Source organism: Gymnogyps californianus, chromosome 1 (genome assembly GCF_018139145.2).
Source record: "Gymnogyps californianus isolate 813 chromosome 1, ASM1813914v2, whole genome shotgun sequence".
In the NCBI taxonomy this organism is placed as follows: domain Eukaryota; kingdom Metazoa; phylum Chordata; class Aves; order Accipitriformes; family Cathartidae; genus Gymnogyps; species Gymnogyps californianus.
In genome coordinates this window covers 218,183,926-218,199,894 of record NC_059471.1, presented here as the reverse complement: position 1 = coordinate 218,199,894, position 15,969 = coordinate 218,183,926, and the positions used below count along the sequence as shown (strand labels likewise).

The 15,969-nt window shown below is 66.3% G+C and overlaps 2 protein-coding genes across 2 annotated transcripts; one reads left to right on the top strand and one right to left on the bottom strand.

The window, feature by feature from the left end:
• Window positions 1-243: 243 nt before the first annotated feature.
• ARF5 (ADP ribosylation factor 5) lies at window positions 244-3,860 on the top strand. Its single transcript, XM_050901432.1, has 6 exons — window positions 244-310; window positions 417-497; window positions 1,999-2,108; window positions 2,511-2,582; window positions 3,428-3,553; window positions 3,691-3,860. Exons 1-6 carry the CDS (start codon window positions 244-246, stop codon window positions 3,775-3,777), a joined length of 543 nt encoding a protein of 180 aa, XP_050757389.1. The 3' UTR covers window positions 3,778-3,860.
• A 4,617-nt stretch (window positions 3,861-8,477) lies between these two features.
• PAX4 (paired box 4) lies at window positions 8,478-15,634 on the bottom strand. The gene is made up of 10 exons (XM_050907187.1): window positions 15,622-15,634; window positions 14,888-15,018; window positions 14,585-14,800; window positions 13,760-13,823; window positions 13,191-13,322; window positions 12,809-12,891; window positions 11,509-11,578; window positions 11,130-11,215; window positions 10,693-10,858; window positions 8,478-8,581 (listed from the first exon to the last, which is right to left on the bottom strand). Exons 1-10 carry the CDS (start codon window positions 15,632-15,634, stop codon window positions 8,478-8,480), a joined length of 1,065 nt encoding a protein of 354 aa, XP_050763144.1.
• Window positions 15,635-15,969: the final 335 nt, after the last annotated feature.

The following is a 15,969-nucleotide window of genomic DNA, read 5'->3' as shown; positions in this document are numbered from 1 at the left end:
GGCGGGGGGGGCGGTACAAAGCGGTGGGGGCGGGGCTTGTTCGTGAGGGGCGTGGCCTGAGAGTGGAGGGAGCAGGGGCGGCAGCCGTGGGGGCGGGGCGGGGGCGGGGCTTGGTGCGCGGGGGCGGGGCCAGGTACGCGGGGCGGGGCCTGCGGCGCGGCGGAGCGCGGAGGCAGCGGGGTGGCAGCGCGGCCGTCCCGTCCCGTCCCGTCCCGTCCCGTTCCTCCCGCCGCCGCCGCCGCCATGGGCCTCACGGTCTCCGCCATCTTCTCCCGCATCTTCGGCAAGAAGCAGATGCGGATCCTGATGGGTGAGCGCGGGGGCGGCGGAGCAGGGCCGGGCGGGGGATGGGGATGGAGATGGGGCCGGGGCACGTACCGGTACCGGCGCTGGGTGACACCGCCTCTTCGTTGCAGTGGGGCTGGACGCCGCCGGCAAGACCACTATCCTCTACAAGCTGAAGCTGGGTGAGATTGTCACCACCATCCCCACCATCGGTGAGTGCCCCGGCACCGGGCAGGGCCCCATCGAGCACCGGGTACCGGGCAAGACCCCCCACCCTGCCTCTGACAGCCGGCACCGGGCAGGGCCCCCATCGAGCACCGGGTACCGGGCAGGACCCCCCACCCTGCCTCTGACATCCGGCACCGGGCAGGGCCCCCGCCACATCCTACAGGCCATGCTGCCCACCCGGGTACCGCTTTCCCGTGGGTCCCTGGGCCGAGCCCTGGTGCACCCCAATGAGCTGGGGGCTGCGTGGGGTGAGGTGTGCCGCATGACACCCAGTGCCCCATCCGCCCAGCCGTTACCCTCCCGTTATCCCGTGCCCGTCTAGGTGCTGGGGCACAGCCGTGGGCAGTGCCCGGTGGGCATCCTTGCTTGCACCCCAAAATGCCCCTTGCGGTCCCCGGCACGGGCATCGGCACAGACCACCCGCCCCGACCTGCGCAGCGCAGCCGGTGCAGACCCAAATGTGCCGCCCTGGTTTGCTGCCCTCCGTCTGCCCCGCGGTGATGAACACGAAGCCGGAGCCGTTACACCGGCGTGGTCTGGCTCCGGTCCGGAGAGTGCAAAGGCACTGTCATGGGCAGGAGGTCGCTCAGGCCGCGCGGGTCCGGTCTGCCCGAGTGGGGCAGGGAGGGCAGGCTGCTGTCCTGCCAGATCCTGGTGTGAAGCCTTCAGTGGGGCGCTCAGCACCATCTCCCGTAGCATCTCCCGCACGCTGATGGAGGGGGATTGGGAACGGGCTGAGCCGCCGGGTCAGGGAGGCTGGTCACCCGTGGTGTGCCGCGCTGGCCAGTGCTGCTGAACATCTTCATTAGTGACCTGGGTGATGGGGAGAGAGCACCCTCAGCAAGCTTGTGGATGGTCCCGAGCTAGGAGGAGTGGTTATACACTGGGGAGGGTCGTGCTGCCGTCCAGGGGGACCCGGGCAGGCTGGAGAAATGGGCAGAGGAACCTCATGGAGTTCAACCAGGGGAATGCCAAGTCCTACCCTTGGAGAAGAACAACCCCAGGCCCTGGTACCTGCTGCAGAGCAGCTCTGGGGAGAAGGTCCTGGCAGTCCTGGTGGGAAGGAACCTGAGCGAACACCAGGCACGTGCCCTTGTGGCTTGGGGCCACCAGACGCTGGGCTGCGCTGGGCAGAGCACTGGGAGTGGGTCAGGAGAGGAGCTCCTGCCCCTCTGCTCAGCTCTGCTGAGACACCTCGGGGTGCTGGGTCTGGTGCTGGGCTCCCCGGTGCAGGAGAGACAGGGACCTGCTGGAGTAAGTCCAGTGCAGGGCCACGGCGATGGTGAAGGGACTGGAGCATCTCTCGTACGAGGACAGGCTGGGAGAGCTGGGGCTGGTCAGCCTGGAGAGGAGACGGCTCGGGGGGGGATCTCATCCATGTGTGTAAATCCTCACGGGGGGAGTAAAGAAGATGGAGCCAGGCTCCCTCAGCTGTACCCAGAGGCAGTGGGCACCCTCTCCCCATGCCCCTCCTGCCCCCCGCAGGATTCAACGTGGAGACGGTGGAGTACAAGAACATTTGCTTCACCGTCTGGGACGTGGGCGGCCAGGACAAAATCCGACCCCTCTGGAGGCACTACTTCCAAAACACGCAGGTACGCGGAGTCAGGGCAGGGATGAGCTTCCATCAGCTGCGGCGGGGCTGGCCCGGGTTCCCCGGGGCTGGTGGCCTGATCCTGCCTGAACTGGGTGTGTGAGTGCTGGCAGGGAAAGCATCCTGGTCCCCAGTGTGGTGGACCCGCTGGGAGCACTGGGAGGGCGTGAGGGTGTTTGCCCCATCGGAGAGGAGCGAGGCAGAGGGGTCTGGTGGAGCAGCAGGCGAGGGGTGAGGGGGCAGCGCCGTCCCCGGGGTGCTCTGGCTCTGCGGGGGGTGCACGGCAGGGTCCGGGGGGCAGCAGGGCCGCTCTCCCCCTTGGTTGGGGGGTGCCTGCAGCCCACCTGGGATGTCCCCCTCTTCTCCATGCAAGCTGCCCACTCCAGCGTGGCTTCTCCCACAGGGTCTCATCTTCGTGGTGGACAGCAACGACCGAGAGCGAGTGCAGGAGTCTGCTGACGAGCTGCAGAAGATGGTGAGTGATGGGGGGGATTCGGTCTGGCAGGGAGGTGGGCGTCCCCCAGCCCTCCTCCTGCTCGCCCGGCTCTGCAGCGATGCCTGGGTGGGTGCGAGATGAGACCCGACCCTGCTCTGCCCGCGGTGCGGTGCCAGGGGCTTCTGTCCGGAGATGGGCTTGGGTACCCGACAGTGACTCCTCTGCCAGGCAGAGGCTGGACCTGCAGGGCTCAGGAGCAATTGCAAGGGGGAAAAATAGCTGAGAAAACATGGGTTTAGGTTTTACTTAGTCAGGGCTTTGCTAGCCGAGCGCCCAGTGCACGTGGGGAGGGGAGGCAGCGTCCAGAAACGACATCCGAAAGCCAGCCTGCGAGGCGGGGGTCATTTACCCCTCGGTGCGGTTGCCCTGGGAGGGGCAGAGCGTCCTTGGGGAGGGAAGCTGGCACAGAGTGGAGTCTGTCACAGCCTGAGAGCGAGGAGAAGGGACGGGCAGATGCCCGCTGCCTGCTTGCCGTTGTTTGGAGAGCATCGTGCCTGCTCTCTTGCACTGTCCCCACGGTGGTCGCTGTACCCCCCCATCCCTGGAGCCCCTCGCTCCAACGCGGGCGTCCCCTCTGTGAAAGGGCACGGGTGCTCCTGGAAGAGCATCCCAGTGCCACTGAGACCTCCGGGCAACGATGGGGGCAGGAAGGCAGCCAAGATACTGGAGGTGAGCGGAGGAGCTGGTGAGCTCTCCCAGCTCTTTGGGTCTGTCCAAGCTGGGTCTCGCTCACCAGGGTGCCGGTGCTGCGGAGGCTCACCGAGGGCTCACCGAGAGCCACCCTTCGGCAGCGCCCGTCTCAGCCGTCCCCGCTCTCTCCACAGCTGCAGGAGGACGAGCTGCGGGACGCCGTCTTGCTGGTGTTTGCCAACAAGCAGGACATGCCCAACGCCATGGCGGTGAGCGAGCTGACCGACAAGCTGGGGCTGCAGACGCTGCGCAGCAGGACCGTGAGTGTCCAGGGTGCCATCCCTGTCCCCGTCCCTGCAGGAGGGACCCGTGGGGCCAACGGGCTGCTCCTGGGGTGCAGCGGGCTGGCGATCTGCAGAGCCCGAAGCCCTTTTCTTCGTCTCCCTCTGTTTTGCAGTGGTACGTGCAGGCAACGTGTGCGACCCAGGGCACGGGGCTCTACGACGGGCTGGACTGGCTATCGCATGAGCTCTCCAAGCGCTAGCTGGGCCGGCGGCACAGGGACCGGATGAGCCGGGGACGTCTCTTCCAACTGCTGTTTTGTTTGGTTTTCTTTGTTTTATTTTGGGGGGGGGAGTGTTTTTCCTTTCTCCTCAGCGTGGCCTCGTCTCTGTGTGTTTATCTGGTAGGACTTGAACCTCAAGGACTCATCGGGCAGCTCCACTTCGCGGTGTCCTGCCTTCGCCCCGGCAGCGCTGCGTGCTGGCCGCTCTCCCCACCTGCATGTGCCGTCTGCGAGAGCTTGCCCAGACCTGCCGGGGTGGCATGTCCCCAAATGTCCCCACTCCTTGCCTGGAGCCGGTGGTGGGGGCTGAGCGGGGCTGGGAGGCAGCCCTGCCGCTGCGGGACAGGAAGGATCCTCCTTTTTATCCTTCGATAAACTTTATAGTTCTCTTTCTCTCGGGGAGGGGGCGTATGGCTGCGTGATGTGCTGTTGTATATTGAGTAATTAAACACCACCACTTTGTATCCTGTGCCCGGTGCATTTCTGGCTGGCTGCGGGTGCCACCTTAGAGCCCCGCTCCCTGACGTGCATCTTCCATGAGCATCTCTGGGCAGGGGGATTTGGGCCTTAATAAAACGCTGCGTGCGCTATGCTGGGACTCAGAGGAGGTGGGCAGAGACTCCGAGATGCGTTTGGAAGCTCATTTCCTCGTCCCCTGGTGCCAGGAGGGGGTCTGACCTGTTTTATAGCCGCGCCGGGGTGCTGTCGGGATCGGTGCTGGCTGACGGCCCCGGGGAGCTGGGGCCACGCTGGGGGAAAGCCCTGCGGGGTCGGCTCAGGTCAGCTCTGTGTGCTGCAGGAGTGCTAATTGCGTTGTACTTAGTGGGACTGGGCAAAGCCAAGTGTTTGGCAGCCCAATGGTGGCCGTGCTTGGGTAGCGAGGGGCTGAGCTGCGGGCACTGGGAGAAGGGGGAGCAGACTGGTCCTGGGCGCTGCCTCCGAAAAGCCCAAGGCTGGCTGGCGGGAGGCAAGCAGGCACGGAGCGTCCCGTGGGGACTGGCAGCAGCAGTGCCACGCGTGGCTGGGGTGGGGGGGTGTCTCCCAGTAAGGTGCACTGGCAAACTGTGTGCCCTGCAAAAACGCGGTCCCTGCAGGGAGCTGAGCCCTGCGCTGGCTGTCCCTGCGGGGATGCGCTGGCTGTCCCCTGGGCAGTCCCTGGGGGGTTACACTGGCTGTCCCCAAGCCTGTCCCTGAGGGGTTACACTGGCTGTCCCCCAGGCTTTCCCTGGGGGGTTACACTGGCTGTTCCCCGGGCTGTCCCCGAGGCTGTCCCTGCAGGGACGTGCTGGCTGTCCCCCTGTAACGGCTCAGGCGGGTGCTCAGTGCACCAGCACCCATCCTGCTGGGGGGCTTCCACCCAGCCCAGGGGTGCCTGGCCAGGGAGTGAGGGGTCAGCAGGAGTCAGGGCAGGGAGATGGGAGCTGGGTCCTTTCACAGCCCGGGGAGCTGATGGAAGGGGGGCCCAGACCCACCCCGCCTTGGTGACAGACTTGAGGCTGGCCCTCGTGTGCCCCTTCCCTCGGGCAGCCGGGGGGCAGCTGGAGCCCAGGCGCAGAGCTCGCAGGTTCCCAGGGCTCAGCACTGCTGCCCCAGAGCCCTGACTCTGCCACCGGAGCTGCTGCAGGTTGTTGCCTTCGGTGGAGAAAAGTGGGGGGGACAGGATGGGACGAGGGGTTCTCCTGCGCTTCGGTGTAAGTTTTCCCCGGAGCACTTGGCGCTGGGGTGCAGCACCACGGTCCAGACGGGTGTGGGCTTGGAGCCAGGATCGCTCACGGTGCAAAGACCCTGCGAGTGGGGCCACCGGCAGAGCCCGGGGAGCCCGGGCTGGACAAGAGGCAGATGCACCCGAGGCGGCCCCGTGATGGAAGGTGGGGGTTAAGCCATGGCCTTTGTCGCACATGTCCATCCTGCCCGATGCAGGGCACCAGGCCTGATTTGCAGCATAGCTAGAGGACCCTTGGGGACTGAGAAAGGACTGGGAGAAGCCATATCCCAGCTGGTGGTGCATCAGCCGCTGGGCTGCTCGGCTGAGAAACAGCCTCCCCACGATCGCGGCAGCCTCGAGCCTCAAAAGCCGCTTTGCAGCAGAGGGCAAGGTGATGCTGGTGCCTTCGCTCGCTGCCACGGCTCCTGGGGGACAGTTAATCCCTGCAAGGTGGGTGATGTTTCATGGTGACGTTGGATGACCTGTGCCCATCGGCTCCCAGTGCCAGGCTCCCTCCCTTGGGTCGTGCATGGTCCTGCTGGCACTGGGGACAGCTGTGTGTCCCCATCTCCCTGGGGACAGCCCAGAGCAGCAGCCTAGGGGGGACTCAGCTGTACGTCCAATGTGCGCAACCCCCCTGCGCCCGGCAGTGGGGTGCACTGCGAGGCTGGAGCCCCGCTTGCCCTGCTCTCAGAAAGCCGGGGAACAAAAGGACAGCCACTCACTGCAAATAATTTAATGCCCCATTTAGCACCAGTTCCTCCAGCCTGGCCTGGACATGACCCTCAGGCTGAGATGAAGTGCCCTGAAAATGCCAGCTATAAGGCCGTGGGGCGTCCCTTTGGCACCGACCGCTGCCACCTCCAAGCCAGCAGCCCAGGAGCTCACGTGCCGTGATGCTCTTTGCAGCCCTGCCAGTTTGCTGCCCACTCTGCCCTGGCTGCTTCCAGCCCTGCCGGTTCCCCGTGGCCCCGGCTGCCGGCACGTGCCCGGCTGTGCCCGAGTCCCCTCTCCTCCAGCGGTGTGGCCAGGACGTGTCCCCTTGGCCACGCTGAGGTCCCCGGTTCACTCAGCGCACTGCCCGGAGGCAGGAGAGCAGGCAGGAGAGCTTGCTGCCCGCTTGCTTCTCCAGGAGGGGTTTGCAAAACTTGCCTGTGCCCAGGGCATTGCACAGTCACAGCAAAGGGCTGGGGGGGAGCGAACGCCCCGGCTGCACCCTGAGCTGGGAAGGAGCCCACCACCACGCCGCAGCTGCCGGCAAGGGCTCTCGGTGGGATGGCGCCTTTGTATGAGCTACCGAACGGCTGGGGGGGTCCTGCCCTGCACCCCCTCCCTGTGGACATGCACCCCAAGGGCTGGCTCCCCACATGCTCCCAGCACCCCGCAGCATTTCGGGTGTCCCAGGGGGGCACCTGCAGACCCGCCTGCCCGGCCGGCCTCTGCAAACAAGGTCCTACACCATGTGAACGGGCACATCGGCGGCAGTGTCCCGTGCCAGCCACCGGCCCCTGCTGAGGTCTCTCCTGGTGGGTCTAGCAATTTCATTTTTAAATGTTTTGGAAGGGCTGGGTATGAAATCACGGGTCCGCTGCCGAGCGGTGCGGAAGGGCCCAGGCGCTGGTGACCGCAGCAGCCGGCCTCCTGCAGCCCCTGAAAAATACACCCAAACCCGGCCGAGTCGCTCCACGTTTCTGGAAGGAAAAGGCTCCTTTGGAGCTGTGACGAGTGGTTGGAGGTCCCGGACTCGAGCGGGCATTTCGCAGCCTCACACCGCCCGGCCGCGGCTGTGAGTGGCCGCAGCTTTGGGTATTGCCAGGGCATGGTGGTGGCTGCTGTGCACAGTCCTGGTCTGCCACCATTGTGGCAATGCCACCCATCCCGTCCCCATCCCTGTCCCCTGGGCTGAGCATGGTTGAAATTCCACTGCCGTGGGCTCCATGTGTGTCGTGGAGCTGCCTGGGGCCGTGCCGGCTGTTTGCAGCCCCGGCTGCGCTGGGTGCTCGGCAGCCCACGGCATCGCACAGGCTGTGGCACACGGGCAGAGGGAGCTGCTCGGCAGAGCTGCAGCCCGAGGGTGCCGGGGGCTCGGGGTGGCCCAGGGCGTCCTTGCTCACCTCCATCTTATGAGTCTGCTTAGATGTCGGAAAAGTGGGAATGGGGACACTGAGGCTTTCCCTGTAAGGCAGCTGGTTGGTAATATGTGGCACGAGTTTGGCAGGTCTCAGCCCACCTCTCCGCCGGCAGCAGCGTGCTGCCCCAGTCCCGGGATGCTGCCGCAGCTCAGCCGGGCGGCTGGGACAGCCGGGCGGCCAAGACGGGGCTGGGGCTGGTGCAGCCGCTGCGTGGTGGGTGCGGGTGAGCAAAAGCCTTCAGTGGCATCCTCAGGCCTGAGATTTTTGGAAGACTGAACGATCGGGGTAACGTGGCTGCGTACTCCTGGGATGGTTTTTCTCTTAGGGAAGTCCACAGAACATTTTTCTCCTATAGAAATTATTTTTTCTTGCTTAAAAAGACACAAACTATGCTGGAGCCCGACGTTGTCCTGGGAGAGAGAGGGGACCCCTGGGCTGCTGAGCCGGCGCGCTGCAGTCTGCAGTCGGGAGTGGTCTGCCGAGGCTGGGCTCCCGGCCAGGGGCCGTGGGTGCATGGGGACGGTGACCGCTGGGCAGTGTCCCTCTGAGGCTGCAAACGGGGAGAGCCTTCACCTCGGGCTGAGCCCCCCCAGCTGGTTTCCTTTGGCTGAAGGAAACAATCATTTTCCTTCAAATAAAACCATTTCTTCAGGCCGCAGCGATGCTCCATGCCAGCAATGGGCACCTTTACCCTGGCTCCACCGCTAAATTCCATTTCTAAACAAACAGAAACCCAAAACTTTTTATTTAGAGCAAAGATCTGCCACACAGCCGGGGCCTGTCGGCTCTGCAAGGTCACGGTGGAGGGGCCAGTGTGGGATCCGGGATGGCCGGAGCTGGTCCTAGCTGTGCCGCGCGGTCCTGCCCGCCGATGTCCCATCCCCGTACCAGGGCACGCTGAACCGATACCGCAGCTCAGGGGCTTGCCAGCACCTACGGGCAATCGCTGCAGGGGGGAACAACAGCCACAGCGAGTTTTTTCCTGCTTCCCCATCCTGCACAGCCCCTGTTCCCCGGCTCCAGAGACTCCCTGGCATTCTGGCTAGGAGAGCTCCCTCCGGGCTAGAGGTTTCTCCGGAGGCACCAGGAAAAGCCCCTGCTTAACAGCGGGGTGTCCCCCGTTTCCAACAGCCCCCGATGGGAACCGGTGCTTCATGGCGCTGTGGCAGGGATGCAGCATGAGCCCGGCAGGCAGGAGAAGGGGTCCCTGGCCGGGCTCCCATGCTGCCGCCCCCGTTGCTCCGCATCCTCCCGTGCATCCCCCGCCGCGCCGTGCCCCGGCACCCGGAGCAGAGGCGTCGAACCGGGGACTCTGCAGGGAAGAGGGACTGGGGGGCTGCTCCGGCTGGCTGCCTCGGGGGGAGGCCAGGCAGCGTCTGCTCAGGGCCGAGCCCTGGCTCTGCTCACCAGTGCTGCCCCGACGTCCGGGCAGAGATGGGCAGAAGCAGCCAGCACCTGCACCGGTGCCTGCTGCAATAGTGTCGTGCACCGGCGCTCGCGGCAGGGTGGATGGGAGCGTGGGCATTGACTATCCCGCCTCACACGCAGTTAATTAACTTTTCCCAGGGTAATTTAACGGTATTGTAGACAGGAGGGGGGAAAGCTTGAAGCGGATGGAGGGATGCTAATTGGGGGATGCAGCAGCGAAGCGGGGCAGTGACATTGCCCAGCCTTCTGCAGTGTCCCAGGGGCTGGGACAGGGACACGGCACTGGGGACTGTGACAAACGCTCCAGCGTGACGAGGGGGTCCCCAAGGCGCTCGGCTCCCACTGCCTGTCCCCAGCCACAGCCCCAGGGACATGGTTGTGGTCCTGGTCCCCACAAGCCACCCGAGGCAGCTGAGGAAGAGGCCAGTGGCCAGGCAAAGCCCAGCATGAAGCTTTCCTGCCTTGGGGTGGCAAAGCTCCCGCTGGGATGGATGCCGGTGGGCATCACCCCACTGCGGGATTTGGGGAGCTGCCAGGGGCTGTCCCGGCCATGCTGTGCCCCGGCTGGAGCCGGGCTGAAAACACCGGCTGGGATCAGAGGGGGGTCTGGGGTGGGGGAGAAGGGAGGGGGCTGCAGGGGCTGCAGGATGGGTTGGGGGGTGCTGGGGGAGATGGGGGGGGCCCAGGGAAGCAGCAGGCCGGATGATGAGTGCATGGGGTGGCTGTGGGGACCTTGCAGTGCAGACAGCAGGACACTGGATGTCCGGCAGCTCCTGGGTGAGCTGCAAGGCATTGTCCCACGCAAAGCCTTGCAGGACAAGTTATGGCTCTGTGGGCTGGCAGGGCTGTGCCGCAGCCGGTAGCACCGGGATAAACGCCTCGCCCAGCTGGGAAGGGGCACACTCATCCCCCATGTGCCAGCAAGGCTTTGAGCCCCGGTAACCCAAACCCGGGCAGTGTGGCGGGGTGCTTTCCCCTGAGCACCCACCCCTTCTGCCCCACTGGACCTGGGGGGCTGAGCGCCCGGGAGGGAGATGGGGAGTTCTGGTTTGGAGGTGGCAGGCGGTGAGCCGACGGTGGCCCGGCTGTCACCGACGCGCACCGGTGCACGGACATCCTTGACTCACTGTGCTGGAGGGTGTCTCGGAGCCCCCCGCCTCGCCAGGGACCCTCAGAGCCAGGGGCACCCCGGTGCATGGAGGCGGGCGAGGGGCTCCGGCGAGCTGGCCTGGAGCGGCAGCATCGGGGGGCTCAGGGGGGGTCCGGGAAGCAGGCTGGCAGCAGGGTGCAGGTGAGCCCGGGGGGGCAGCAGGGCAAAGGGGGGGCCCTCCAAGGGCTGCCAGGGAGCCGGAGGGGGGCTGCCGCCGGGGGCCAGGCCTGTGGGATGGAAACGGGGCTCAGGCAGCGCATGGGGCTGGGAGGCATCGCCCTCGCCCCCAGCCCTGCTCTGCCATGGGGCAGGGGACACCCACCCCGCAGCAACCAACCCCATCACTGCGGGGCCGGGGCCAGGCGGGGAGGGGGACCGGCTCCCTGCACCCTCCAGCACCCCATGGGGTCCCACAACCTGCTGCCAGCACCCACCCTGGCTGTACCCGGGGGTCCCAGCCCCCCTCCCAGTCCTTTTACCGCAACAAGCATCATCCCAGGCGCAGGGGCCGGAGGCACAGAGGTGCAGCGGGGCCAGGGTGCCAGCGTAGGTGGTGAGGCCGTGGCTGTGACCGTGGCCGTGGCCGTGACCGTGGCAGTGGCCACGGAGGGGCTGCAGCGAGCCGGCGGGGGTGGCTGAGAGGTGCTGCACAGGGAGCAGAGAGCGGGATGTCACAGGGCATCCGTGGGGATGCTTTGGGACCAGACCACCCCAGAGGGGACATGCAAAGTGTCACCCCCGGGGCGGCCTCAGAAACGGCTCCCAGGGAGGACAGCACCCAGAGAGCTCAGAGCAGCCGGGCAATGGGAGTGTGGGCTCCAGAGGGTGCCCGGAGTCTGTTGGGGTGCCGGCGAGGCCTCCCCATCACCTTGGCTGGAGGCTGCAGCGCGGGAAGGGACCCCCGACCATCTCCTACCTGTGCGGAGCCGGCGGCTGTTGTGGAGGGGGGGCCGAAAGCAGCCACAGCCACCCCACGGGGCAGGATCCAGTCGCACCAGGAGCCTGCGTGGGGAGAGGCAGGGAGGGCAGCGTGCTGGCTAGGGCACCGCGCGGGCCCCCAGCCCTGATTTTGGGGTGGGGAGGGCTGCCTTTTACCGGGGGGGGTGGCACAGAGAGCGGCCGTGTCCTCTCCCCATGCTCCCAGCAGGGCTCTGGAGCTGGGAAGCAAACCCAGGCGTCCTGGTTGCTCAGCGCCAAATTTCAGCCGTGCGCCTTCCCAGGGTGGCCCCTGGACCCCAGCCCCCTCCTCGGGCATCAGGTCCCACGTCCCGTCCCCTCTGCCCCTGGGCTGTCACCTGCACTGCCAGCCTCCAGCTTCTGCTTGGCCTCCCGCCTCCATTTCGCCCTTCGGTTTGAGAACCAGACCTGGGGAGGAGGGAGGGGGCTGAGGCTGCCGGCCCCCACCCTGCGACACCCGCACCCCAGGCAGCGCTCCGGCTCCTTGGCACAACTCCTTGCCCCGGGACACAGGCTCTTCATGCACCTCCGGGCACGGGCATGGGCATGGGCAGAGGAAGGGGTTTGATCCTGCATCTTCTCCACCTCGTTGGGCTGCAAGCACATGCCAGGCTCCGGGGTGCTTCTCCAGCACAGGGCATGGGAGACACGTGTGTGCACGTGTGTGCATTGCCACGGCGTGGGGTGACCACGTGCATGGGCAGCTCTGCCACGGCAGAGCGGGGGACTCGCTGCTGTCGCTGCCTGGGTCACCAAGATGACCGGCGATGGTCTGTGGCTGGGAGGGGAAGCGGCTGCCACGAACGTGTGAAGGTTTGCCAGCAGCGCAGGGATGTCTGCCTGGAGCTACCGAGTGTGCCCTGGATGTGTGTTTGAGGGGTGCGTGCCACGGAGCGTGCCACGGAGCGTGCCATGGATTGTGCCGTGAAGTGTGCCATGGAGCGTGCCACGAAGTATGCCATGCAGCATGCCATGGAGCGTGCCATGGCTCTGCAGCGCTGTGCTGTCCTCCCCTGCACCCCTGCTCTGTGGCACCATCCTGGGGTCCAGCAGTGTCCCCACAACCTCCCGGGCCCTGCGCTGGCTCCACGGCAGGGCAGAGCCGGGGCGAGCAGAGGCCGGGAGTGGGGCCGGAGCAGTGGCTGCAGTGGGACGGGGCACGCAGCCGCTCGTGGCTGCGCAGCACAGGCATGCGTTGCCTCTGACAGAGGTGCTGGGTGCAGGGGCCGCTGCTGAGGAGCAGCCTGAGGGTCCCACTCCCCCGGCCCCGGCCTTGCCCCGGCAGACATGAGAGACCGGCACATCCTGACGGAGCCAGCCCTGCCCTGCTCCTGCCCGTGCCCTGCCATCAGAGGGTAGAGACCCCCGAGCTGGGGACAAAACCTGCTCTCGGGGGTCACTCCCCCTTGTCTGCTGCACACACGCTGCCCGCCTGAGCCCATTCCCACCTCTGCCACCACCAGCAGCAGTGACATGGTTTGGAGATGTCCCCAAATGCCAGGGCGGACCCCTGTCCCCCCCATGCTGGCAGGCTGGGCAGCCCCAAGCCCTGCGCCCCGGCTGCGATGCTTTGGCCGACAGGATCAGGCCAGGCACACTCCCGGCCGGAGAGCAGCAGCGTGGTGGGTCTCCTCTTACCCTGATGGTTGTGTCAGGGAGCTGGGTGGCCGCGGCCAGTCTCTCCCGGGTGACGGTGTCTGGGTACTGTCCCCTCTGAAACTCTGCAAGGGGGATTGGGGCAAGATCAGCCTGTCCGGTGCAGCCACCCCCCCGGCACCTTGGCGGGCGATGCCAGGACGTGCGGCTGCAGCCGGTCCATCACCGGGCCCTGCTGCTGGCAATTCAGAGCAGTTTGGGGCACCGCAGTGATGGCCATGCCATGCAAAGGGACAGGAGCCCATCCAGAAAGCAGCAATGCCCTCCCCTGGGAATGGCCCTGCTCCATCCCAGCACTCTGCAGCAGCTCGGGGCAGGCACGCCGAATGCTCCGGCCTCGGCCGGCATCCCATGAGAGCCGCACCTTTCTCCAGGGCCTCTGACTGCTGGCTAGAGAAAACCGTCCTGTTCCTGTGATGGGTGCTCAGCGGGAGCCGCCGGCCAGACGCGGAGCCCCACGGAGGGTGCTGGGTCCCTGGGGAGATGGTGGCACCGGCTTCGGTGGGCGAGCGGCAGCCCGGGGGATGCGGGATGGAGGGGGTGGCGAGAGGGGACACTGCAGGGACAGAAAGGCAGAAGGTGGGGGGGGACCCAGCCCTGGGGGGTCCCCCAGGAGGGGCTGGGAAGGGTCAGGGAGGGTTGATGAGCCCCTTTGCTTTGGGGGCACAGGGTCAGTGCAGGAGTGTGCGGAGGAGCCATGTGCATGCACATGCATGTGTGTGCATGCATGTGTGCATGTGTGTGTGTGTGTGTGCGCATGCGTGTGTGCGTGCACACATGGATGTGTGTGCAGCCGGGAGGCCGGTGGTGGCAGGAGCTCTCTGCCCACTCGGAGCAGGTCTCTCCCATGGGGTGCACCCACCCCCAGCCCCTGCTCCCCGCTCCGTCACCCCCAGCAAGGCTCACCCCGTGGCAGCGGGTCCCTCGCCAAACCCCGCTCCGCCGCCAGCCGCAGGTCGCTGGGCAGGTTCCTCAGCACCCGGTTGATGGAGGAGACCTGGGCAGGGAGAAACGGGGGCTGTGCCGCGGGCAGGGGGTGCAGGGCCCCGCAAGGGTGGGAGCAAGGGGTGCTGGGCAAAGCCCCTGCCTGCGGTGGGCACCCCTCCCTCCGCTCACTGCAGGAGCCGGAGATGTGCTCAGGCGGCACCGAGGTGGGGAGGAATCGAGGCTGATGCCCCGAAGCTCGTCTCCGAGGTGCTCTCCTGCAGCCGCGCCTGAGCACGTGCCAGGGATTCTCCGCGCCGGGGCCATGCCCATCTGCTCCGCTGTTTGTTGATACAGGCAACCCTTTAATTTCGGTGGACTAACAATATTTAATGTGGGGCAATCTGCACCTCGGGGCTGGAGACCGTGAGATTTATAGGGGTGGGTCTGTCATTAGGCAGTACTGCTTTCCGTGCTGACGCTACAGATTGCATTTTATTGTCTCTGCCGACCAGCGGCACTTGTAACAGACCCACCGTGGCATCCCGATGCCCGAGACGATGGCCAGGCTTGCTGGGGACAGCCGGCAGGGCTCTGCTGTAGCTGGGAGGGAGCGATTTGCCTTCCCCTCCCTGCCTGCTTCTCCCTCCGCCGTCTCGCCGAGCACAAAGCCCTTCCCTGCGCATCCCTCCCCGCCGCCCCCAGCCCACGCCAGCGAGGGACCTCACCCCGCAGCACCCCAGCCGTGGGGTCGGACCCCCCCTGCTCTCCGCAGTGCCCGGCCCCAGCGTCCCCGCAGCCCCCTCCCCGCGGCTCTCCCCGGCAGGGACTCACACTGGGGGTCCTGTTGCTGGCGCAGATGCCCTCGGCGCGCAGCTGCCGACGGATCTCCCAGGCGAAGAGGGAAGGGTGCTCCAGCTTCAGCTGGGCGATCCTGGCCACCACCTCGGGGGTGGCCATGCGGGGCTTGCTGCCCCCAATAGCCTTGGGCTCCACGGCCCCCGTCCGGTAGTAGTGGCCCAGGATCTTGCTGACGCAGCCGTTGGACACCTGTGGACGGGGCGGCTGGGGCAGAGGCTCAGCGGGAAAAGGATTTGGAGGAGAAGGAGACCCCCACACCCCCCGACTCAGGCGCACCTTGAGGCTGCGGGAGATGTCCGAGGTGCGGACGCCGCATGCCGCCAGCTCGACGATCCTCTTCCTCTTGCAGGCGGGGAGGGGGCGGCCGTTCACGAAGAGACCCCCCAGCTGGTTCACGCCACTGGGCCCTGGGGAGAGGCCAGGCAGCCGGTGACGGGGAACGGGGCTTGCTGCAAGGGGGGCCGCTGCCTGCCCTTCCCTCCCTGGCTCCGCAGGAGAGCACCGGGGCCTGAGGCTTTGCAGGGTGAAGGACCGGTGGCGTCGGGGACCCCTGTGCATTGAGGGAGGGGGTTTGGAGGGGTCTGGGCGGGAAGACTTGGAGCTTGGAGCAACGTGGGGCTCATTTGCTGGGGTGTGGGTGCAGGCAGCGGGCGGCAGGAGCAGGCAGGGCATGGGGGACCAGCCCAGGCGATGCTGGCAGAAAAAATACCCCATGGAGGAGCACGGGGAGAAGGAGGTTCCTCCAGGCAGAGGCAGCAGGGGAAGGCAGCTGCAAAGGGGGGTGACAGGTTGGGGTGGGCAGGGAAGCGCTGAACATCCCCGGGGGGCTGGGAGGACCCTGCAGAGCCATATGTGTATCAGCTACCAGCGCTAAATTCGGGCTTTGCAGGGGAAAAGCAGCTTCATTTGTGAGAGAGCGGGTGCCGACATGGCACCTCCCCGATTCCCCCAGGACCACGGACTCTGGGACCCCGCTCCCTGAGCCGCCCTGGTGCAGCAGCATCGCTCACCTCGGTGTTGCATGGTGAGGCTTCACGGGGCTTTCGGTGCCTGGGAATTGCCAAGAGCAGACGGTTGCTGTCGTGAGGCCGGATAAATTGGTGATGGTGTCCAGGGCTCAGCCACGTCCCCTGCCCACCCTCCTGTGAGAAGAAGGGGGACCAAGGGCAGAAATACCGAGCAGAGGATGGAAATGCTCGAGGGTATCTGGCTGCTTGGGAAATCATTGCACTCCAGGCACAGCGGATCAAAGGGACCCGGGCTTTAAAGTGCTCACACGGCTGCAGGAGGCACTCGGGCTCTGAAGTGGCTGGGGAGACGCCGGGAACGCTGCCTGCGCTGCCTGTACCTAGCAGCCA